We start from the raw sequence: 25,878 nt of genomic DNA, 5'->3' as shown, positions 1-25,878 counted from the left end.
TCTCCCAGACGATGAGAACTCAGGCTATGTCAAGGCCGAGGAGCGAGGGTCCATCACCCCCTTTTGCTGTAGTCCCCCAAGTCCTTCTTTTGGGGAGCCTCCCAAAGTGATCGTGCCTGCCTTAGGTCGTTCCCCCCATTGGGAATCTTACCCATCTTTGGCTAACTGACCAAGCTTTTTGGGGTTCAGTTATGAATAAAGCAGCAGAAGCAGCATTCATGCCAGGGAGATAAGCTTTTGTCTCCTTGCTGGCTTACAGTTCCAAGGGCATTCCCTTAGCCTTAGCCTAGGTGGGGGTTTCAGCTTCTGATACCAGTCAGGGCGGTTCCCAACAGTGTTTTTCCTGCAAGTGGGTCTTCTTCATTCAGGGCACATACGGGAATGGACTCCAGCTGGATTTTCTTTGATTTGTCTTCAACTAGCTAAGAGCAAAAAGAAATTAAAGGCACTGTGGCCTGCTTTGGAATAAGACATACCTGGCTTGAGATGGGGTGAAACAGGGGAAGGCACCAACCCACTGCCTTTCTGCTAGTCTGAAATATTATAACATTGGCAATAATTATAGTAGCGATTTTAGGCACCTATTGGGTATGTGTAGCATCCAGCACTCGCGAGAACCAATATCAGAGACTTTCAGAGGTTCAAAGATGTTATTTTATTGGCCAAGTTTAACCTGCGCAGGGGCGAACTCTCAAAGTGTCCAGCGACACAGTGCCCACAAGGAGCTGCAAACGAGAGCCGCTGTGAGCGCGTACAACTACATTCTTATATAGGGGCGGGCAAGCAAGCATTATACAGAAGCAGACGTGGCAGTTAGCAATTCGCTTACAAAGACCGCGCGTGGGAATTTCAAACCAAGCATTTTTGCATAAGGTGGGAAGGCAGGCTGTTTGTTCATTAACCTAGTAATCTCCTGGCTCTAGCTAGCTAGTTTTCTATTTTCTCATTAAAAACTACAAAGCACTGCTTATCTAGCCTACTCAGGGGAGAGAGTCTGCTAGACACAGGATGTTTGCTTACCTGCCCTGTGTCTCCCTTATCATTTCCTTTTAGCTACAATGTGGTTCTTGTCTATTAGAGGAAATTTAGTTCTTAATTTCCTTATTCCCAACAGTATGTACTGTGAGCCAGGCATTATGCATTATATGCATTATCTCATTTGATCCTCACCAAAACCTCAATATGAAATAGGAACAGAGAAGCAACACAGCATGATAATGAAGTATGCAGACTGTGCAACCAGATTACTGGGGTATTGTAATAGAGTTCTCTGTGTCAGCCATAACCAAGTTAGTTGGCTTAAACAACAGAAATGCATATCTCACAGTTCTGGAAACTAGAAGTTCAACATCAAGGTGTAGATGGGGTTGGTTCAGTCAGGCCTCAATAAATGATAGTCTTCATTAGATCTCATCCCCACTTTACAGGTGAGCAGGTCAGGACTTTTAAGGGGACGCAAATCAACCCATAACATTGGTAAATAAAATAGTTCTTAGTACAGAAAATAATAGTATGACACAATAAATAGCACTGTGGATTTATAAACCAGTATTTTCAACATGTCAGTTTTGTTCTTGTGCTCACTTCAGTCCAAGATGTTCCCTATGCCCTTTGACATAGGTTTCCCTATAGCTCCCCTTTCTCCTGGCCCCTCCCCTGCCCAGCACAGTCACTGTTAATTAGCAGCTGTTTAATCATCAGCCCAGTGAAGAAGCAATCTAGGACCTAATCCTTAAAGAGTTACATCCACTGTTCAGCCATCCCAGATATTACAAGGTTGACTGTGTTCTGTGCCTTAGGGAACGGCAACGTGGCTTAGTGAAAAGTTCATACCATTTAGAAGTGTTCAACCTGGGTGACTCCACCATGTTTTCAGCTGTTGGACAATGACCTCTGAACCTCTGTTTCCTCAACTATCACTATACCACATCACACTTTTGTTGAGAGGATTAAATGCAGTGAAATTACCTTGTTAATGTAACTTTTAATATATTTTGCTAATGTGCAGAGATAGAACCTGCTCTATCCTAGTATGTACACTGTAGATACACAGAAACATTTTTCAGATGCCTGAAAAATTCTTAATTGAGGAAAGGGATGGAAGAGGAAGAGCATGGTGGAGTTGCTCAGGTAAAATTTATACTGTGCACTTGTGTCAAGTCCAGGCTCAAAAGTTTAACCAGAATTGTAGAATATTCATCTGTTCATTTTTAATCAAATAATACCCAATAACAAACACTCCTGCTTTCTTATATTTTTACTGGTATAAATATTTAGGTCCATGGACCAAGTTAGGAAAGTATTCTAAAATGAAATACCAAAGCTACCTGTACATTATTTTTTGACAAAGTAAGAAGACATAATTAAGTTGTATGCATGTCATTGAGACTATACCTAAGTAGTAATGAAAAGCATCATGTGTGAATAGTTATAAATAAGAGGAGGAGGAAGAGAGAATAAAATTGGCCTTTTAGTTATAATGTGAGGAAGAAATAGAGACACTAGGAAATACTACTCTGACAGGGCTTTCTCACAGATAGAATTATAACACTGAGATCTTCCCCAGAGGTCTTTTTTTTTTTAAATATATTTTATTGATTATGCTATTAGAGTTGTCCCATTTCCCCCCTTCTCTCCCCTCTACCCTGTACCCCCCTCCCACCCACATTTCCCCCTTTAGTTCATGTCCATGTGTCATACTTATGAGTTCTTTAGTTTCTACATTTCCCGTACTATTCTTGCCCTCCCCCTATCTATTTTCAACCTACATTCTATGCTACTTATTCTCTATACCTTTTCCCCCTCTCTCCTCCTCCCACCCCCCTGCTGCTAACCCTCCATGTGCCCTCCATTTCTGTGGTTCTGTTCCTGTTCTAATTGTTTACTTAGTTTCTTTTGGTTTTGCTTTAGGTGTGGTTGTTAATATTTGTGAGTTTGCTGTCCTTTTACTATACATGTTTTTTCTTTATCTTCTTTTCTTAGATAAGTCCCTTTAGCATTTCATAAAATAAGGGCTTGGTGATGATGAACTCCTTTAACTTGACCTTATCTGAGAAGCACTCCATCTGCCCTTCCATTCTAAATGAGAGCTTTGCTGGATAGAGCAATCTGGGACATAGGTCCTTGTCTTTCATGACTTGGAATATTTCTTTCCAGCCCCTTCTTGCCTGTAAGGTCTCTTTGGAGAAATCAGCTGACAGTCTGATGGGAACTCCTTTGTAGGTGACTGTCCCCTTACCTCTTGCTGCTTCTAGGATTCTCTCCTTCGTTTTTACCTTGGCTAATGTAATTATGATGTGCCTCGGTGTGTTTCTTCTTGGGTCCAACTTCTTTGGGGCTCTCTGAGCTTCTTGGATTTCTTGGAAGACTGTTCCCTTTGCCAGATTGGGGAAGTTCTCCTTTATTATTTGTTCAAATACGTGCTCAATCTGTTGCTTTTCCCCTTCCGATTCTGGTACCCCTATAATTCGGATATTGGAACGTTTAAAGGTGTCTTGGATGCTCTTAATCTTTTCCTCAATTTTTTGAATTCTTATTTCATCATGCTTTCCTGCTTGGTTGATTCTATCTTCCTTCTGGTCCACTGTATTGTTTTGAGATTCATATTCCTTCCTTTCACTATTGGCTCTCCTCCGCGTGTCTTCCTGCATCTGTTTTATGGTAATCTGCATTCTTTCATCTAAATTTCATCCAAAATCAACCAGTTCCGTGAGCTTTCTGATCACCAGTGTTTTGAACTGCCCATCTGATAGATTGGCTAATTCTTGGTCGCTCAAAAGGATGAGTCCTGGGGGACTGATCTGCTCTGTTGAAAACATGGGGGTTTTTTCCCCGTCTCTCCTTTTTTTTTTTTTCCGGTTTGGTTGCTCTTGTTATGGTGGGGGGCGGAGCCTTAGGTGTTCACCGGGGCTGGGCGCCCCAGTCGCTAGATTATGACGTTATATGTGGGGGCGGGGCGGGAGCAGGGCGGGAGAAAACAATGGCGGTAGTTCCGTTCTCCTGGACTCAGACCCTTGTCTGGGCTTCCGGGCCGCGAGTTCTGCCCTGGTCCACAATCGCTGCCCCTCTGGGTCTGCCAGCCGCAGCTTGCGTACTCAGGGATCACCGCTGCCTTCTTGCACGCCGGATGGCTTTTGCGCCGATTTCGCGCCAAACCTTCCCCCGACCTCCGCGCGCCACCGACCCGAGCCAGCCCCGCACCCGCCCGGCTCGTCTTCTCCTACCCGTCCGGATGAACGCGTCTACTTCAACTTCCTGGCTGCCCGACTTCCATTCAGATAAATCCTCTGCCGGATCTGGGTGTTATTCTGATAGTAAATTATTGTTGTAAATTATTGGTTTTCTAATCTTGGTTGTACGAGGAGGTACGGTGCTTCCACCTATTCCTCCATCTTGCCGGAAGTCCCCTTCCCCAGAGGTCTTTAAAAATGGCTCATAATCTCATCTCTCTGGTCCTGACAGTTTTACTCATGATAAAAAAAATTGAAATGACCAATAACAGGGAAATCATTAGTAAATTATAGTACATTATAGAATATTTAAATAGCCATTAAAATTAAAACATGAGAGCTAAATAGCAGTATATTAAAATTCCCATGGTTGGATAGTTACTGAAGAAACAATGCCCAATTTTATCTATAATATGATTACTATTAAAAATTAGAGTTGAATGCACATTCAGATTAGAAAAGTACCCATAAAAACAAAAGCAATTGATGGTATTATGTGGTGTCATTGTGGGAGAGGGAATAAAAAACTATTCTCCAGTTATTTATGAGTAATAAATTAAAATATGCCTTAAAGATGTTCATCTCTCTTGGAATTATAGCTGTGATCTTCATTGAGGACATGAAGATGAACTAATGTACTCAGAAAGCCCTCTGCAGTCTTATGAGTCCTAATTTTTGGAAACACAAGAAGCAAAATTGCAGACACCTAAGTCATGCTGTGGCATTCCTGAGTTGCAAGTGGAGGTGGTGTCCACAGAGTGCCACATTCCAAAGCATCTCTGGCCTCCATTAGAACCTAATTTATGAAATTAAAAATTAATTTTATGGAAATAAATTTAAACAGCCTTATTATTAGAATGCACTTGGTCTAATTGAATTTGGAGTGATATTGGCAGAGCTGTTTCTGTACTGTTATTTAAGAGATGAAATCTGATGTGTCTTCCTGTTTTCATATGGCTGGGAAACAACCTACAGATCAGTTTTCAAACTTCCACATGGTAGACAGTCTGCTTAGCAAAGATCCTAACAAAGGGAAGATGCTGTCGCAATGAATTCATTCTTAACAATGAATCCAATAATGGAAAACTCCCACTGCAAGCTGGTCACTGCCTCTCATTAGTAAGGCAGATAAAGGCCTGACTATGAGACCAAAATGGAAAGATGAGATGGCCGAATTCGGATTTCTACCTTCCCAAGTTAAAACGGCACTCTTATTTGAATATGGTCTCTGTACTTATCCATGGCTTTGCTTTCCATGGTTTTAGTTACTTGTGACCAACCATGGTAACAAAATAATAATGAAAAATGACAGAAATGAACAGTTCATGAGTTTTATTTTTTATTACATTATAATGTTTTTTACTATTTTAACTTTTTTTTTATTTTAATCATTGTTCAAGTACAGTTTTCCCCTTTTACTCCCATTCCAGCCCACCCACCCAAACCCACCCACTTCCCTCCCATTACCACCCTCCCCCTAGCTTTTGTCCATGTGTCCTTTAAATTTGTTCCTGTAAACCCTCCCCATTCTCCCCTGAAATTCCCTCTTCTCTCCCCTCTGGTCACTGTCAGTCTGTCCCCTACTTCAGTGTCTTTGGTTATATTTTGCTTGTTTCTTTGTTTTGTTGTTTAGGTTCCTGTTAATGGTGAGATCATATGGTATTTGTCTTTCACTGCCTGGCTTGTTTCGCTTAGCATAATGCTTTCCAGCTCCATCCATGCTGTTGCAAAAGGTAGGAGCTCCTTCTTTCTTTCTGCTGCATAGAATTCCATTGTGTAAATGTACCATAGTTTTTTGATCCATTCATTTACTGATGGTCATCTAGGTTGCTTGCAGCACTTAGATATTGTAAATTGTGCTGCTATGAACATCTGGGTGCAAAGGTTCTTTTGTATTGGTGTTTTAGTGTTCTTAGGATATAGTCCCAGCAGTGGAATTGCAGGGTCAAAAGGCAGATCCATTTTTAGTTTTCTGAGGAAGTTTCCATAGTGGTTGTACCAGTCTGCAGTCCCACCAACAGTGCACTAGGGTACCCTTTTCTCCACAATCTCTCCAACACTTGTTGTTTGTTGCTTTCTTTATGATGGCCATTCTGACTGGTGTGAAGTGCTATCTCATTGTGGTTTTAATTTGCATCTCTCTGATAGCTAGCAATATTGAACATTGTTTCATGTGTCTTTGGATCTTCTGTATGTCCTCCTTGGAGAAGTGTCTGTTCAAGTCCTTTGCCCATTTTTTAATTGGGTTGCTTGTCTTCTTAGACTGGAGTCGTGTAAGTTCTTTATATATTTTGGAGATTAAACCCTTGTCTGAGGTTATCATTGGCAAATATGTTTTCCCATACAGTTGGTTCTCTTTTTATTTTAATACTGTTTTCTTTAGCTGTGCAAAAGCTTTTAATTTTGATGAGGTCCCATTTGTTTATTCTTTCCTTTATGTCCCTTGCTCTAGGGGACAAGTCAGTAAAAAAGTTTCTGCGTGAAATGTCTGAGATTTTTCTACCTACATTCTCTTCTAGGACTTTATTGGTGTCACGGTTTATATTTAAGTCTTTTATCCACCTTGAATTTATTTTTGTGTAAGGTGTAAGTTGGTGCTCGAGTTTCATTTTTTTTTTGCACATAGCTATCCAGTTCTCCCAACACCATTTGTTAAAGAGCCTATTTTTATTCCATTTTATGTTGCTGCCCCCTTTCTCAAATATTACTTGACCGTAGAGACTTGGGTTTATTTCTGAGCTCTCTGTTCTGTTCCATTGGTCCATGTGCCTGTTTTTATGCCAGTACCAGGCTGTTTTGATTACAGTGGCCTTGTAGTATAGTTTAGTGTCAGGTATTGTGATCCCTCCTACTTTATTCTTCTTTCTCAAAATTGCAGCAGCTATTTGGGGTCGTCTATGGTTCCATATAAATTTTTGAAGTGTTTGTTCTATGTCTGTGAAATAAGCCATTGGTACTTCAATAGGTATTGCATTGAATGTGTAAATTGCTTTGGGTAGTATGGACATTTTGATGATATTAATTCTTCCAATCCATGAACACGGTATATGTTTCCATTTGTCTGTGTCTTCCTTGATTTCTTTCCTCAGTGTTATGTAGTTTTCTTAATACAGGTCTTTTACCTCTTTGGTTAAGTTTATTCCTAGGTATTTTATTTTTCTTTTTGCTATTTCAAATGGGTTTTTTTTTTCTTTATTTCTGCTTCTGCTGTTTCATTGTTGGTGTACAGAAATGCCTTTGATTTCTGGATATTGACTTTGTATCCTGCTGTTTTGCCAAATTCATTTATTAGGTCAAGCAGTTTTTTTGGTGGAGTCTATAGGATTTTCTATGTACACTATCATGTCATCTACAAACAGTGACAATATTGTTTCCTCCTTTCCGATTTGGATGCCTTTTATTTCTTTTTCTTGTATGATTTCTGTGGCTAAAACTTCCAGTACTATATTGAATACAAGTGGTGAGAGTGGACAGCCTTGTCTTGTTCCTGATCTTAGTGGAAAAGATTTTAGTTTTTGCCCATTGAGTATGATGTTGGCTGTAGGTCTCTCATATATGGCCTTTATTATGTTCAGGAATGCTCCCTCTATTCCCACTTTGCTGAGTGTTTTTATCATAAATGGGTGCTGTACCTTATCAAATGCTTTTTTTGCATCAATTGATATGATCATGTGATTTTTGTCTTTGCTTTTATTTATATGATGTATTACATTTACTGGTTTGCGAGTATTGTACCATCCTTGCATCCCTGGAATGAATCCCACTTGGTAATGGTGTATGATCTTTTTAATGTATTGTTGGATGCAGTTTGCCAGTATTTTGTTGAGGATTTTAGCATCTATGTTCATCAGCGATATTGGCCTGAGGTTTTCTTTCTTTGTTCTGTCTTTATCTGGTTTTGGAATGAGGATGATGTTGGCCTCATAAAAAGAGTTTAGGAGTCTTTCATCTTTTTGAATTTTTTGAAATAGTCTGTGAAGGATAGGGGTTAGTTCTTCCTTAAATGCTTTGTAGAATTCTCCTGTGAAACCATCTGGTCCAGGGTTTTTGTGTGTTGGGAGTTTTTTTATTACTGCTTCAATTTCATTTGCTGTTATTGGTTTGTTCAGGCTTTCTGCTTCTTTTCCATTGAGTTTTGGAAGATTATATTTCTCTAGAAATTTGTCCATTTCATCTAGGTTTTCAAATTTCTTGGCATACAGTGCTTCATAGTAATTTCTTACAATTCTTTGTATTTCTGTGGTATCTGTTGTAATCTCTCCTCTTTCATTTCTGATTGTGTTTATTTGGGTCTTCTCTCTTTTTTTCTTGATGAGTCTGCTTAAAGGCTTGTCGATTTTGTTTATCTTTTCAAAGAACCAGCTCTTGGATCCATTGATCCTTAGAATTGTGCTTTTAGTCTCTATGTCATTTAATTCTGCTCTGATCTTGGTTATTTCCTTCCTTCTGCTTGCTCTGGGCTGCCTTTGTTGTTGTTCCTCAAGTTCTTGTAGACGTAGGGTTAGGTTATTTGTTTGGAATGTTTCTAACTTTTTTAGGTGGGCCTGTATCACTATGAACTTCCCTCTCAGGGCTGCCTTGGCTGTGTCCCATAAGTTTTGGGTTGTTGTCAGTTCATTTTTATTTGTTTCCAGAAACTTTTTGATTTCTTCCCTTATTTCATTCTTGACCCATTCATTATTTAATAGCATGCTATTTAATCTCCATGATTTTGAGTGTTTGGGGTTTTCTTCCTTGGGGTTGGTTTCTAGCTTCAGTCCCTTGTGACCCAAGAAAATGCTTGGTATGATTTCAATTTTCGTGAATTTGTTGAGGCTTGTTTTGTGTCCTATCATGTGGTCCATCTTTGAAAATATTCCATGTGCATTTGAAAAGAATGTGTATTTAGCTTCTTTGAGATGAAGGGCTCTGTATATATCAGATAAGTCCATTTCATCTAGGGCATTGTTCAATGCCAGAATATCTTTGCTGAGATTTTGTTTGGAAGACCTGTCCCTTTTTGACAGTGGGGTGTTAAAATCCCCCACTATAATTGTGTTGCTGTCCATATCTTTCTTGAAGGCCTCTAAGATTTTCTTTATGTATTTGGGTGCTCCTACATTGGGTGCATATATATTTACAATGTTTATGTCTTCTTGGTGGATTCTTCCCTTGAGTTTTATGAAGTGACCCTCTGGGTCTGTCTTTATGGCCCTTTTTTGGATGTATATTTTGTCTGACATGAGTATTGCTACCCTGGCTTTTTTTTCCTGTCCGTTTGGTTGGAAAATTTGTTTCCGGCCTTTCACTTTCAACCTGTGTAGGCCTTTAACGTGAGGTGGGTCTCTTGTAGGCAGCATATTTGTGGGTCCTGCTTTCTTATCCATTTATCTATTCAATGTCTTTTGATTGGAGCATTTAATCCATTTCCATTTAAGGTTATTATTGATAGGTACTTATTCATTTCCATTTATGTACGTGTGTTCCTCTCTCTCTCTCTCTCTCTCTGTCTGTCTGTCTCTCTCTCTCTTTCTCTTCCTTCCTTTCCTTAAAGCAGCCCCTTTAGTATCACTTACAGAGCTGGTTTGGTGGAGGTGTATTCTTTAAACTTCTTTTGTCTGGGAACCTTCTTATTTGGCCTTCTACCTTGATTGAGAGCCTTGCTGGGTAAAGTAGCCTTGGTTGCAGACCTCTGGTTCTTATTACTTGGAATATTTCTTGCCATTCTCTTCTGGCTTGGAGTGTTTCCATTGAGAAGTCAGCTGTTAGCCTTATTGGGGCTCCCTTGTATGTTACTTCCTGTTTCTCCCTTGCTGCCTTTAAGATTCTCTCTTTGTCTTGAAATTTTGCCATTTTAATTATCATGTGTCTTGAGGTGGGTCTCTTGGGTTCCTCTTGATTGGGACTCTCTGTGTTTCCTGGATTTGTGTGACTTTTTCTCTCATCAAATTAGGGAAGTTCTCCTTCATTACTTTTTCAAATAGGTTTTCTATCCCTTGCTCTTCTTCTTCTCCTTCTGGTATCCCTATTATATGGATATTATTACATTTCATATTGTCTTGCATTTCTCTTAATCCCTCTTCATTCTTTCTGAGCCCCTTTTCCTTTTCTTGCTCTTTCTGGGTGTTTTCTTCTACTTTGTCCTCTAGTTCGCTGATCCAATCTTCTGCCTCATTGATCCTGCTTTTCATTCCTTCTACTGTGTTCTTCAGTTCAGAAATTGTACTCTTCATTTCCTCTTGGCCCTTGTTGAGAGTTTCTATTTCCTTTTTCATGCTGATGTAGTTTTCAGTGAGTTCATTGTAGCTTCCCTGTAGTTCCTGGTAGCTCATTGTGAGCTCATTCCTGATGATCATTGCTTTGAACTCAATACCTGATAGTTGAATTGCCTCTGTTTTATTTAGCATTCTTTCTGAGGCTTCCTCCTTTCCCTTCAATTGGGGATTGTTTCTTCATCTTCCCATTGTTTGTGAGACTCTTGTTAGCCTCAGCTTCTTAAATTGATCTGTTCTGGCTCCCTCGATTTGTGGTGTGAACTTCTTTAGTAGAATAGCAGTGAGTTTCAGTGGTGCAGTTTCCTTGATCTCCAAAGCTCACTCATCTTGGGCTGTCATTTAAGTTGGCTTTGTGTTTGCCTTTGGGTTTTGATTGTTGTTGAGTCTTTCTTTGGTGGTTCCTTCTCACCAGCTGGTTAAATGAGGGTCACTCTGTCCACCACCTCCTGTATTTTGTTGTGCTGGTGAGGGCAGGTTGTGTTGAAGCTAGTTCTTCTGTGTGTATAAGGTTTAAAGAATTCTCTCTTGCTCTTGTTCAGTTGTTTGTATTGGGTACTGTCTTTACTGTTTAGTTGTATTTCCAGATAGGTCCTGAATTGAGGTTTGTGTGGTTGCTACTCCCTCCTTCACCTTCTTCTGTTGTTATCTGTTAGTGGTTCCTTTGTTGTTGGGTTTCCTCTTCCCAACCCATTGGGTATCCTGGTGTTCACCACCTCCACCTATTCTTTTTTGGCATCAGTTGGAGGGGGAAGGCAAAATGGTTTAAGACAGCAACATAGAATTCTATGATATTTACAGTAACAGCAATTAGGGAAGAGATAGGAGTTCCTTTGACTATGTATAGTGTTAACCGTGATCTTCCACCCAGCTAGCTGATTTTTAGAAAGGATGGAAAGAAGATAAGACTCTTGTTGGGGAAGGAAGGGTTGTGAGTTAGATCTATAAAGCAAGGAGGTTGTGGGAGGTCAGATTCTGGGGTAAGGTGAGAGTAAAGGATAGTAAGTAGGTGTAGTGTGTGAGAGAATAGAGTTAACCACTACAGTAATAGAGTTCAGGAAACTTTGAAATGGGTTAAGATCTGGTGGGGGGGGGGGGTTGTGAAGTAATTACAATTGCATGTAACAGCAGTTATTTACAATAATATTATGGCAACAGTCATATGACAGAGTCTATGAGATCTAGGTAACAAGAATAGGGAGTACAGAACCTCGAGTCATGTGCTAATGGGACACAGGTGAGTTAAAGGACAGTAGATTAGCAATACACTATGGAAAGAGATATCAGGGGAAAGCTGTCAGGACATACAATATATCCAGCCTAGCAAAGCAGACTATACAAAAAGAAGAGGGATATAAAAATACTATTTAAAAAAGATGTAGGAATACTGGAATAATAATAATAATACAAATATGCAATGACTTGCAGGTTCTCTGTAAAAGCAGAGTGAAATTTATCTCACTGTCCCAGCTGTTGTGATGCCCCTTCTTTGGGTTCAACTTTGGTCTTTTCACAGATCCAGGATTTTGTCTTACTTGTAAGTATTTAGAAAAAATTTTAAAAAGTAAAAATAGAAAAGGTAGATGAAGGAAGGAAGAAGAGATAAAATTGGAGGAAAGGAAGGAGGAAGGAATAAAACAAGAAATCAGGAAAGAGAGGAAAAAGAAATCAAAAGAGAATAAAAACAATAAAAATTAAAAAATTAAAAATTGTTAAAAAATAGAATCAAATTAAAAAGACTCTTGGTTTCAAAGTGGCCAAACTGGTTTTTCTGCTCTTGCTGGCTGCAGCAGGCTGAGGGGTTATTGGTATGGCTTTTCTTCCTCGGCCAGCGAGCTCTCACTGGCTCCTCAGCCTTGTGCCTTGGGTGTGGGAATCAGGTCTTTCCCCAGGGTTACTGCTGTGGACTGGGGTGCGGGGATGCTCTCCCTGCACGCGCGCCCACGTGCCCATGGCTGGATGGCAGGGAGGCTGGAGCGACTGATCACTTTAGGAGAATTCCCCAAACAGTGTCTGTCTATTCACTCCTTCCTCTTGAGAAATTCCTCCTGTTCGAGCCTGCTGCTTCCCACAGTGGCCCTGCTTCTCCCACCGCCAAACTCTCCAGCCAGACCGGTGACTGTGGGGGTCGGGGCCTGCTATGCGACCCAGCCTCACCCGTGTCCACAGCCTCCGAAGGTGCTCACAGCCCTTGTGTGTTTGCTAGCACCTGGATTCCTCCCAGTGCTGCTCAGACCTTGTTTGGCTGGGGAGGGAGCAGTTGTCCTGGCTCTCTCCCAAGGACTCTGTGGCAAACCCAGCAGCGGGCCCTGGGCCTGGGGCTGCAGCCCCTGGACCACACACTGGTCCCCGGAACCCTACCTTGTTGCAGCACTCTTCTTAGGGTCCAGTTTTTCAGTTCCGCCACAGTCCTTGGTCCCCTACTTTCACATATGCTGAAGTATGTTTGTTGCTTGCTTCTCTACTCCATAGATTGGTCAGGATTTTCTCCCCTGAGCAGAGGAAAGCTGAATCTGCTCCTTCCTACTCCGACGCCATCTTAGCCCCCCCATTTTAACTTTTTTATATTGTTCTTCAAGTACAGTTGTTTCCATTTTCCCATCACCACTCCCACCCACCCCAGCCATCCTCACTTCCCACCCTTGACCCTACCCCCTTTGGTTCTATACATGTGTCTTTTATAGATGTTCCTGAAAACCCTTCCCTCTTTCCCTCCACCCGTTATCCCCTCCCACGTCCCCTCTGGTTACTCTGTTTGTTCTTAATTTCAATGTCTCCATTTATATTTGGCTTGCTTATTTGTTTTGTTGATTAGGTACCACTTATAGGTGAGATAATATGGTATTTGCCTTTCACCACCTGGCTTATTTCACTTAGCATAATGCTCTCCAGTTCCATCCATGCTGTCACAAAGGGTAGGAGCTCCTTCTTTCTTTTTGCTGTGTAATATTCCATTGTGTAGATGTACCATAGTTTTTTGATCCATTCATTTACTGATGGGTACTTGGGTTGCTTCCAGCACTTGGCTATTGTAAATTGTGCTGCTGTGAACATTGAAGTGCATAAGCTCTCTTGAACTGGTGTTTCAAGATTCTTAGGGTATAGTCCCAGCAATGGAATTGCTGGGTCAAAAGGCAATTCCATTTTTGGTTTTCTTCGTACTGTTTTCCACAGTGGTTGTACGAATCTGCAATCCCACCAACAGTACACTAGGGTCCCCTTTTCTCCACAACCTCTCCAACAGTTGTTGTTTATTGATTTGTTTATGATGGCTGTTTTCACTGGTGTGAAGTGGTATCTCATTGTGGTTTTAATTGGCATCTCTCTGATGGCTAGTAATGCTGACCATCCTTCCATATGTCTCTGGGCCTCCTTGGAGAAGTGTCTGTTCAAGTCCTTTGCCCATTTTTTCATTGGGTTGTTTGTCTTATTGGAGTGGAGTTGTGTGAATTCTTTGTATATTTTGGAGATCAAACCCTTCCTTGTACAAGGTATCACTGGCAAATATGTTTCCTCACATGGTTGGTTCTCTTCATTTTGCTGATGTTTTCGCCATGCAGAAGCTTTTTATTTTTGTTGAAGTCCCACATGTTTATTCTTTCCTTTATGTTCCTTGCTGTAGGGGACGTATTGGTGAAAGTATTGCTGCATGGAATATCTGAGATTTCCCTGTCTATGTTCTCCTCTAGGAATCTTAGGGTGTCCTGACTTATATTTCAGTTTTTTATCCACCTTGAATTTAGTTTTGTATATGGTGTAAGTTGGTGGTCAAGTTTCATTTTTTTTTTTTTTTTTGCATGTAGCTGTCCAGATCTCCCAACATCATTTGTTGAGGAGGCTATTTTTACTCCACTTTATGCTTCTGCCCACTTTGTCCAACATTAATTGACTATAGAGACTTGAATTTATTTATGGCCTCTCTATTCTGTTCCATTGGTCTATGTGTCTGTTCTTATGCCAGTGCCAGGCTGTTTTGATTACAGTGGCCTTGTAAAACAGTTTGATATCAGGTATTGTGACCCCCCCCCCACTTTGTTCTTCTTTCTCAAAATTTCTGCAACTATTCGTGGTCACTTATGGTTCCATATAAAATTTTTAAAAGTTTGTTCTATATCTCTGAAATATGTCAATGGCACTTTAATAGGAATTGCATTTAATAGGGATTGAATCTATAAATTGCTTTGGGTGGTATGGACATTTTGATGATATTAATTCTTCCAATCCATGTACATGGCACATGCTTCCATTTGTTTGGGCCTACCTTAATTTCTTTCTTCAGTTTGTGCAATATTCTGAGTACAGGTCTTTTACCTCCTTGGTTAGGTTTATTCCTAAGTACTTTGTTTTTCTTGTTGCTTTATCAACTGGGTTTTTTTTCCTGATTTCTGTTTCTGATATTTCATTGTTGGTGTACACAAATGCCTTTGATTTCTGACTATTGACTTTGTATCCTACTGTTTTGCCAAATTCACTTATTAGATCAAGTAGTTTTTTGGTGGAGTCTATAGGATTTTCTATGTACACTATCATGTCATTGCAAACAATCACAGTTTTGCATCCTCTTTTCCAATTAGAATGCTTTAATTTCTTTTTCTGGCCTGATCACTGTGGCTAGGACTTCCAGTGTTATGTTGAATAGAAGTGGTGAAAGCAGACATCCTTGTCTTGTTACTGATCTTAGTGGGAAAGCTTTCATTTTTTGCCCATTCATTATGATGGTGGCTGTAGGTCTCTCATATATAGCCTTTATTATGTTGAGTAATGTACCCTCTATTCCTAGTTTGCTGAGTGTTTTTATCATAAGTGGGTACTGTACCTTATAAAATGCTTTTTCTGCATCTGTTGATATGATCATGTGATTTTCCTCTTTCCTTTTGTTTATGTGATGTATTATGTTTATTGATTTGTGAATATTGAACCATCCTTGCATCCCTGGGATGAATCCCACTTCATCATGGTATATGATCTTTTTAATATATTGCTGGATGCAGTTTGCCAGTATTTGTTGAGGATTTTAGTGTTTATGTTCATCAGCGATACTGGCCTATAGTTTTCTTTCTTTGTTGTGTCTTTATCTGGATTGGAATTAGGATGATGCAGGCTTCATAAAAAGAGCTTGGGAGTCTTCCATCATTCTGGATTTTTTGGAATAGTCTGTGAAGGAGAGGGGTTAGCTCTTCCTTAAATGTTTTATAAAATTCTCCTGTGAAACCATCTGGTCCAGGCCTTTTGTGTGCCAAGAGTATTTTCATTACAGGTTTGATTTTGTCAGCTGTTATTGTTCTGTTCAGGCATTCTGCTTCTTCTTCATTTAGTTTTGGAAGATTATATTTTTTCTAGAAATTTGTTCATTTAACCTAGACTTTCAAATTTCTAGGAATATAGTTCTTCATAGTAACTTCTTACAATCCCTTGTATTTCTGAGGTATCAGTTGTATATCTCTCTTTTTTGATTTCTAATTGTGTTTACTTGAGTCTTCTCTTTTTTTCCTGATGAGTCTGCAGTATTAAAGGCTTGTCAATTTTGTTTATCTTTTCAAAGAACCAGCTCCTGGATTCATTGACCCTTAGAGTTGTTCTTTTAGTCTCCATGTCATTTAACTCTGCTCTGATCTTGGTTATTTCCTTCCTTCTGCTTGCTCTGGGCTGCCTTTGTTGTTGGTCCTCCAGTTTTTGTACATGTAGGGTTAGGTTTTTTATTTGAAATGTTTCTCTTTTCTAGGTAGGCCTGTATCACTATGAATTTCCCTCTCAGGACTGCCTTCACTGTGTCCATTAAATTTTGGATGGTTATGAGTTCATTTTCATTTGTTTCCAGAAACTTTTTGATTTCTTCTTTGATCTCATTCTTAACCTGTTCATTATTTAACAGCATGCTATTCAATCTCCATGAATTTGAGTGTTTTTGAGATTTTTCCTTGAGGTTGCTTTCTAGTTTCAGTCCCTTGTGGTCAGAGAAAATGCTTGATATGATTTCAATTTTGTTGAAGTTGTTAAGGCTTGTTTTGAGTCCTATCCTGTGGTCTATCTTTGAAAATGTTCCCTGTGCATTTGAAAAGAATATATATTTTGCTTCTTTGAGATGAAAGCCTCTATATATATATATATCAGTTAAATCCATTTGATCTAGGACATTGTTCAATGCTGCAGTATCCTTGTTGATTGTACTGTACCCCTTGTTGATTGATTGTACCCCTACTGTAATTGTTTTTCTGTAAATATCTTTCTTGAAGTTCTCCAAGATTATCCTTATATATGTGGGTGTTCCTGTGTTTGTGCACATATATTTATAATGTTTATATCTTTTTGTTGGATTCTTCCCTTGAGTATTATAAAGTGTCTTTCTTGGTCTCTTTTTATAGCCCACATTTTGAAGTCTATTTTGTCTGAGTATTGCTACCCCAGCTTTTTTTCCTGTCCATTTGCTTGGAATATTTTTTTCCAACTCTTCATTTTCAGTCTGTATAAGTCTTTTGTTCTGAGGTGGGTCTATTGTAGGCAGTATGTGTGCGGGTCATGTTTTCTTATCCATTCAGCTACTCTATGTCTTTTGATTGGAGCATTTAAACCATTTTACATTTACATTTAAAGTTATTGTTGATAGGTACTTATTTGTTGCCATTTTACTTCCTTCATACCTGTGTTCCTCTCTCTCTCACTCTTTTTCTTCCTTTTCTTAAAGCAATCTCTTTAGCATATCTTGCAGTGCTAGTTTTGGTGGAGGTGTATCATTTCAGCCTTCTTTTTTTCTGGGGAGCCCCTTATTTCACCTTCCATTTTAATTGAGAGCCTTGCTAGATAGAGTAGTCTTGGTCGCAGGTTTTTGTTTTCCATTACTTGTAATATTTATTGCCATTCCCCTCTGGCTTGTAGTGTTTCCATTGAGAAGTCAGCCATTAGCCTTCTCAGGACTCTCTTGCATGTCACTTCCTGTTTCTCCCTTGCTGCCTTTAAGATTCTCTCTTTGTCTTTGAATTTTGCCATTTTAGTTATGATGTGTCTTGGAGTGAGCCTCTTTGGGTTCCTGTTGATGAGGGCCCTCTGTGCTTCCTGGATTTATGTGACTTTGTCTTTCATAAAATTAGGGAAGTTTTCCATCATTACTTTTTCAAACAGGTTTTCTATCCCTTCCTCTTCTTCTCCTTCTGGTATCCCTATTATATGGATATTATTATGTTTCATGTTGTCCTGCAGTTCTCTTAACACCTCTTTGTTCTTTCTGAGTCTTTTTCCCTTTTTTGCTCTTTCTGGGAGTTTTTTCCTACCTTGTCCTCCAGCTCACTAATTTGATCCTCTGCTTCACCTAGTCTGCTTTTGACCCCTTCTATTGTGTTCTTCAGTTCAGAAATTGTATTATTTATTTCCTCTTGGCTCTTGTTGGTAGTTTCTATTTCCTTTTTCATGTTGATATAGTTTGCAGTGAGTTCATTGTAGTTTCCCTGTAGTTTCTGGCAATTCTCTGTGAGCTTATTGAGCTTCCTTATAACCATTGCTTTGAACTCAATATCTGATAGTTGAGTTACCTCTATTTCATTTAGCATTCTTTCTGAGGCTTCCTCCTTCCCTTTCGTTTGGGGTTTGTTTGTCTACCCATTGTTTGTGAGACTCTTCTTGTTAGCCTCTCTTTCTTAAATTGATCTGTTCTGACTCCCTGAGTTTGTAGTGTGAACTATGGTAGGAGACCTGTGAGATTCAGTGGTGCAGTCCCCTGACATCCTGAATGTGTTGCTCTTGAAATGCCATTTATGTTGGCTCTCTAGATGTAATCGGGTTTTGATTGTTGTGTCATTCTTTGGTAGGTCCTTCCCTCCAGCTGGTTGACTGAGGGTCACTCTGCCCACCATGTCTTGTATTCTGTTTTGCCTGTGCTACCAGAAGAAAACCACCAAGCCCAGGGAACAAACTTTCATCTGCAAAAATATCTCCCCCCACCCCAATGTCAGTATCAACAACAAATGAACCAGTATTAATAAGGGTGTAAAGAGACTAAGACTATTATAAGAAAGGAGGGAAATAAACTATAATATAAATTCTAGTGACTTAATATGTACAAACTCGCTGGACAAGAAATGACTGTTAAAAAGCTATGCAGGAAAGAAGATATCACTAATAAGGGAGAAGACCACAGTGGATTTTATCTGGGTAGCCTCTAGTATTTACCACTGTTTTTTTCTTTCTGGATCAGCCTCTGGTGGTGTCAGATGTTGACCCCATCTGACCTTAGGCAGCCCACTCTGAAACTGCCAAAGATCTACTGTCTATAGTTGTCTCTTCAATTGTTAGTCACTTTGCACTCAGCAGTTAGGCTTAAGCCCCATAGTGTGGGACAGCATTCCTCCTGTGGTTGGGGCTATTATTTCCCCTTAGACTGCTCCTGCTCATAGGGGAGTGGTCTGCCTGAGCAGGATGGCTGTTGCAGTATGGATAACAACTCAGCACTGGGGTCCCAGAGGCTGCTCTCTCAGTTCTTTCCCCCAAGCCTCTATCCCTAGTCATGCCCCAAGCATCTCTAGTCCACTCTGCCCCCACTTTTTGCAAGGGATCTACATCTGTGGCTGTCTCCTTTAGTTATTATTCTCGTCACTTTGCACTCAGGAGTCAGGCTTAAGCACTGCAGGGCCTTGGCAGAGTCTCTCTTGGGGATGGAGCTGTTGTTTCCCCTCAGGCTGCTGCTGCTTGGAGGGAAGTGGTGTGCCTGAAAATGGCAGCTGCCTCCATTTGAGGGATGACTCAGCACTGGGCTCCCTGTGGCTACTCTCTCTACCCTCTCTCTGAAGCTTCCATGCCCAGTCTCTCCACAGGCATCCCCAGCCCACTCTCCTCTCACCTTTGCTGGAAGCCCAGGTAAGTGACAGCAAATAAAAATTTGTGCACTGGCCCTTTAAATGGCTCTTTGCATCTCCAGCCATCCATCTCTGGCAGAGAACAACCCAGCTGCTTTTTGCTGCTGGTTGTTATCTGGGTACTTTTTGGGTTCTGGTGTTGTAGGCTGAGGATCCCAGCTTAGGGTTTAGACCCAATTCTTCTCAGGGGGATCCAGCCTGCTACTTAATTATCCCTCTGGTGCTACTGCCTGTGGGTGCCCAGCTAGCCCTCTCAAGTCTCCACTGCACTCCTTACCAGACAGGTTATGTCAAAACTGGTTCTTCTGTCTGTCCAAGATTATAAGGCTTCTCTCTCACTATTGTTCATTTGTTTCTTCTGGGTAATCTCCCACAATTTAATTGTAATTCCAGATTGGCCCTAGGAGGAGGTTAGTGTGGCTTCCACTCACTCCTCCACCATCTTGCTATCCTCTGAATTATAATATTAAAGCAATTTTAAGAAATCCAAATGCCATATGATCTCACCTGTAAGTGGAACCTCATCAGCAAAACAAACAAGCAAGCAAAATATAACCAGAGACATTGAAATTAAGAACAAACTGCAAGTAACCAGAGGGAAGGTGGGAGGGAATAATGGGGAGAAAGAAGGAAGGGCTTTCAGGAACATCTATAAAGGACACATGGACAAAAACAGAGGGGTAGGATCAAGGGTGGGAAGTGGTGATGGCTGGGGTGGGGGGAAAGTGGAGACAACTGTACTTGAACAACAATACAAAAAGTTAAGAAATATTAAAGCCAATAATTTTCTTCTAAGTTCTCTTGGTTTCATTGGAAAACAATCCAATGCTTCAGTTCATAAGTTTTAAATTGAGCTCTTTTCTGAGTAGATTATTGAAATCTCACACCATCCTGCTTCAACCTTCCCAGGATTGAATCATCCCTTTGCCCAGCATCTCCACACCATATATGCTTTCCTTCACCCCCTCCTTAATCAGTAGGCCTTCTCAGTTATCAGATTGACTCTGGAGGTATTACCGTAGTTGTGTTCAAATAATTCCTGTTTGTCCTGCCCCCAAACACAAGTGGTGCTGGTAATTCAGATATGCCATAGAGAAGCTGTAATGAGCTTTTATTAAAAAATTAAAAGGCACGTGTGTACAGGAAAAAACAGTACAATCTGCAATTTTAGGCATCCACTGGGAATCTTGGATTGGGGATAACGGGGCACTACTATATTTCCTTTCACAGTAAAGAAAAGTGAGCTTTTAAGAGGAGTGTGTCTGGTTCTTTTCAGATTGAAAACTACATTGACTTGGACATTTTAAATGTTCTACAGTAATGAATACACACAGACACATATATAAATGTATGTATATATTCTGTGGAAGTTGTGAGAATATGCTGCATAGACCTCTGACTCCAGAGAGAGTAATTGATCCAAGACCGCAGCTGCTACACTCTGAAATCTGTCACCATGTTGGCAACAGACCACGATGGCCACAGCTGCTCCAGCCAGTGACCGAGCTCCACAAGAGTGCTGAGGCACACCTACCCCTGGGAGACACAGGGGTCCTCTCATCACTGACTTTGGATCCCCAACAGCCTTGCCAAACCTTCTTTAGATTATGGGGCAGTCAATGACACTGTCCCAATGTTGTACATTCTCCCTTTCATGGAGCCAGACTTGCAACACAGTTTTTTGCATTTTTTCTCCTAATAATCTCCTTGCATGTTTAATCTAATCTTAGCATTTGCTTCTCAGATAAGATTTTATATATATATATATATATATATATATATACACAATCTTTATATATATAAACACGCACATAATACAAATACACACACACATTCATATATATATATATATATATATATATATATATATATATATATATACATGCATATTTGAATAATAACTTATCTCCATTTGGTGGGCACTGATTGTGTCCAGACTTTGCCATTATAAAAAATATCCATTTATCCCATTTTAAGTATTTTGCTACTTCTTTCGATAACTTGTTTTTAAAACCATGCCACAGTGAGTGTCTGTTGCTGGAATACCTCCAAAGAATTTATAAAGCAATTACCACAATTACCACTTCTTTTCTACATGTATCGAATTTTGCATAGAGTTTAGAGTTTTTCTGGCAAATGAGCCCCAGGTCTTCTGTGTGAGTGTGTAAACAAGAAATGAGGAACTACCTTCCCATTGTGTTCTTCCACATCCAGAGAAGTAGGAAGAGAAGGGCAGGGTCTTGGCCACATCAGTGATCTCGTCATTCTTCCCTACCTACCACAACTCTTGATTTGGATCCTCTTGTCCCATATCAAAGTTCTTGATTGCAAGCAACAGGAATTAATTCTGTATCACTTAAGCAAAAGAGAATGTTTTGGAAATGTATGGGGAACTCACAATCTATGGGAAGCTGAAGGATTAGTCTTGAGAGATCCCCAGGGCTGGCTACAGGATTCAGATCCTGGAAAAGAAATACTCACTAAGGCACCTTTGAGGCAGAGGGGGCCTTCAGTTTCTTTATAGCATAGGTGGCAAACACAAGGCCCGTGGGCTGAATCCAGCCCTCCACCTTGTTTTACCTGGCCCAGCACCCTGTTTCTACCCAGCGGCAGCACCAAGCTCTCTCTTAACTGTTAAGGAATAGTTACATTCATACAGTCCTAAAATTACATTCACCCCATTTGAAGGCAACCACAAGGCTGATGTGGCCCCTAGTGAAAATTAGTTTGACACTCCTACTTTACAGCAAGGCAGGTGACTCAAATTTCACTCCCACTAACACAGAACCCAGTGGACTCAAGGTAATCCCTCAGATATAATGGGAAGATTTGGAAAAAGAAGAAATAAATACAGGGCAGCAAAATATAATTTTAAAAATCAGTAAGTATTCAGCACACACTTTTTAATACATTTTTATAGTCCTTGAGTTTGTAGACTTCAGAGACTGTCCACAACTATTGGATGATAAATTAGTTTTTGCCCAAGTGAAAGTTTTCTGATTGAGACATAGCCTAGCTTTTGCTAGGACCCTGATTGAATTAGTTCAGCTACTAAGTTTTCTTTCCATCCAATGGTTTAGGGTTCTGTTTTACTGTCCTGAATGAAGTGTTATTGCAAGGACAGCAGCACTATCCATCAATTTCAAAGATCCCTCAGTTACCTCCTAGAGCTTTGCTATGGACTTACTGTCTCTCCACACAGGTTTTTTGTTTGGTTTGGTTTTTGTGGATTCCCAAATGTGATAGCACAGTACTGTTAACAAATGGAAAGGCTGGGAAGCCTTCCAGAAAAATGATCTGTAAGCCTTCATTTTTTTCTTCCCTGAATCCACATCACTCTCTTTTTCTTCAAAGAAGTGTTCTCTTGCTTTGTTTTATTTTACTTAATGACCCTGCCACTTATCTTCTCTGAGAGTGTTTTTCCCCATCTAATTCTTATTTTAAGGAAACTCACTTAGAGCCATCACCAAGCCTGTTTGCTCACTGAAAGAAGTAAATGCTCTTGGAAAATAATCATAAAGTGTACATCAGATGAGTTTGGCTTCAGCTAAAGAAAAAAAGCATCTTATATACAAATAGAACTTGAATTCATTGAAATGAATTTCAAAAGAGGGATGTTTAGATGGATATTCAGTTAATATTCAGTATTGTCATTCCAGGTAAAGATGGCCTTGCAACAAGAAGGATTCCACCGAAAAAAGCGAGGGTATAGAGATATCAATGAGATCGACATCAACATGAATGATCCTCTATTTACAAAGCAGTGGTATTTGGTAAGTGTCTCGGTATTATTCCTAATGTTTCTCATTTTGAGACTTTGAATAAAAGATGCATTTCTGTTTCCTCATAATTCTTTGGGATAACAGCCAGCATCCAACTCAGGGAACTGCTCTGTCTCCTCTGGTACATATTGATTTTCTGTCACCACCCAAGCATCTCATTCTCTAATCTGCTTTCTTCTGAACTGCTAAGTAGCCAGGGTCTCTTAGGGTCAAAGAAACTACCAACAGCAGATCATATTCTTCCAGACTCTGAAAAAGGGCACCAGTATATGAGTGGAGACTTACAAAAACATGTAAAAGTCAAGTCAAAGGTCTGGGAAGAGTTATCTGGGGTCTCAACAGTCAGAGCAATGGAAGGACATGATGAAACCACAGGCATAAGAAAAAGATTCAGGTGACTTCACAAGAGATAAGCAAGAGACCTCAAAGACTAAAATGACAAAAGTAGCACCTATCAGTGTTTACTAAAATAATGGCAGAAAGTCAGCTCAATGGAACTTCACTGCAAAATTTGAATTTGCCACATGCTGAGCACTATGCTGAATCCACACAAATGAAGTGATTTTTAGGCATATCTTGCTGTAACCTACATGCAAAACACTAGTTATATGCAAATACTACACCATTTTATATAAGGGACTTGAACATCCACGGATTTTGGTATCAATCGTCCTCAGATACAGAGGGATGATTGTATTGCTCAGGACAGGCTAGGTTTCTTCCAATAACAACCTTCATCTCACAGTGGCTTAACAAAATCAAAGTTTTTCACTCAATGTATACATCCAATGTTTCATAATCTCTCAGGAACTCAGGCTGATCAAGCTTCACCGCTACTCCATCTTGATCCTGCTTTCATGAGCACATCAAGGAAGGAAAGGGGTAAATTGTGCACTAGCTGCTAAGGCTTTTGCATACATGTGACAAATAACACATGAGCTCATATTCCATTGCCCAAAATCAGTCACACAGTCCTTCTCACTTCCAAGGGAAAGAAGAGGTGTAAGCTCAACATATGCCTAGAAGAAAAAGAGTGGCCTTTTTCTTTTTTTCATCTACAACCAAGGGTATGTTTTTATTTATTTTTAGAGAGGGAGGAAGGGAGAGAAAGAGGGAAAGAGAAACATCAATGTGAGAAAGAAGCATTGATTGGTTGCCTCACCCTAACAGGGGATCAAACCCATAATCTAGGTATGTGCCCTGACTGGGAATCAAAACCACAACCTTTTGGTGTATGGGATGATGCTCCAACTAACTGAGCCACCCAGCCAGGGCAAGAGTGGCCATTTTTATGAAGAATGCTAATGACATTCGCATAATGTTTTAGCAATTCCAGAATAGCCAATTGGTCACTGTGGGCTTTTGCCAGTACGAACTCTGATGTCACTATTTTTTTATGATTCATCTTTGAGAGAACTCTGAACAGAACAAAGATGCATGAAAAAAAGATAGTGAGCACATTTATTTGGGATTTTTCTTTGTTTTCCTTTATTTCACCTTTGTATTTTTTAAGGGGGAGGATTTATTATATAGAGATAGTAAATACATAGCATTAGAATATGCTAATATATACTCATGTATTCTAATGATATATACCTATATGTATCATCAGAATATGCGCTGAAGTTGAGTCAGCTATCTTTAATTCAGTTTAACCAATATTTTTAAGCAATTGGTATTGTAGTACTGAAATCACAAACATAAATAGAACATCTCCCTCTTGCAAAGGATGTTGTATGTACTAAGGAAATCATATTAAATAAGAATAATCCAAAACAATATGTGCTAAATTAAAAACATGAGGTATAAGTAAGTAAGCACTTAATTCTAAGTTGGGGAAGGGTTTTTGCAATGGCAGCTGTAAAAAGTTTAAATATCACAATCTGATCATAGAAGATGGGAGGACTGAAACTGTGTTTGCAAACTCATAAAAACTGTAAAACATCAATTGTGTACTTCAGAAACTTGAGGGAGAAGGCTAGAAGAGGTGGGTGGGGAAACAGACAAAAGTTCTGGTTCGTGGAGGATGTGGCCTTTGAACTGGCTCTGGAATATCAGATGACTGTAGAGCAGGCCAAGCAAACATTTACACAGGTGTTTTACTACACCAAATTAATAAGATTCTCTGCTTTGAATTTCCTGTACCAGATCAATACTGGACAAGCTGATGGCACTCCTGGCCTTGATTTGAATGTAGCAGAAGCCTGGGAGCTGGGATACACAGGAAAAGGTGTTACCATTGGAATTATGGATGATGGTCAGTATTTCAATGCCTTTACATCATTTGGAAGCAAGTGTGTCTTTGCATGCCTTCAGAATAGAAAAGAATCATTGTTTTGAAGGCAGAATATCCAGGTACTGGTCCTGACCATCTGTATTGTGGCCAAACTCTCACCTTCCTCAAAATTCATGGTTCTCAAATTTGAGAATACCCTTAACAAATAAGTATTGCATTAACAAATTCAAAAAAAACTAAAAAAATAAATAAACAGATGAAACCTGATTGTCACTCAACATTCTTATTAAGCCACTGCTTATATCTTACCTTAAAATATCTTGTAAACTTCTTTATATTTACCATCCATTTTTGTAGATTCCCACTGTCCAGTGTAGTAGTCAATAGCTATATGTGGCTATCTATATTTAAACTTTAATTAATTAAAGCTAAATAAAATCTAAAATTTAATTCCTAATTTCATTTCAAGTTCTCAATAGCTATATGGGTCTAATAGCTGCTGAAATTCAAGCCAACTTTTTTTTTGTTATCATGGAA

At 39.7% G+C, this 25,878-nt stretch overlaps 1 protein-coding gene across 1 annotated transcript in view; it reads left to right on the top strand.

The window, feature by feature from the left end:
* The window catches only part of PCSK2 (proprotein convertase subtilisin/kexin type 2), a 363,148-nt gene that overhangs the window by 202,394 nt on the left and 134,876 nt on the right, over positions 1–25,878 (top strand). The window contains exons 3-4 of the mRNA XM_028524847.2: positions 22,983–23,096; positions 25,254–25,362. Of these exons, the coding sequence (XP_028380648.1) occupies positions 22,983–23,096; positions 25,254–25,362 (223 nt within the window). The remainder of the gene's footprint in view (positions 1–22,982; positions 23,097–25,253; positions 25,363–25,878) is intronic.

Source organism: Phyllostomus discolor, chromosome 9 (assembly GCF_004126475.2).
Source record: "Phyllostomus discolor isolate MPI-MPIP mPhyDis1 chromosome 9, mPhyDis1.pri.v3, whole genome shotgun sequence".
Taxonomy (NCBI): Eukaryota; Metazoa; Chordata; class Mammalia; order Chiroptera; family Phyllostomidae; genus Phyllostomus; species Phyllostomus discolor.
This window is presented reverse-complemented; position numbering and strand designations above follow the sequence as displayed.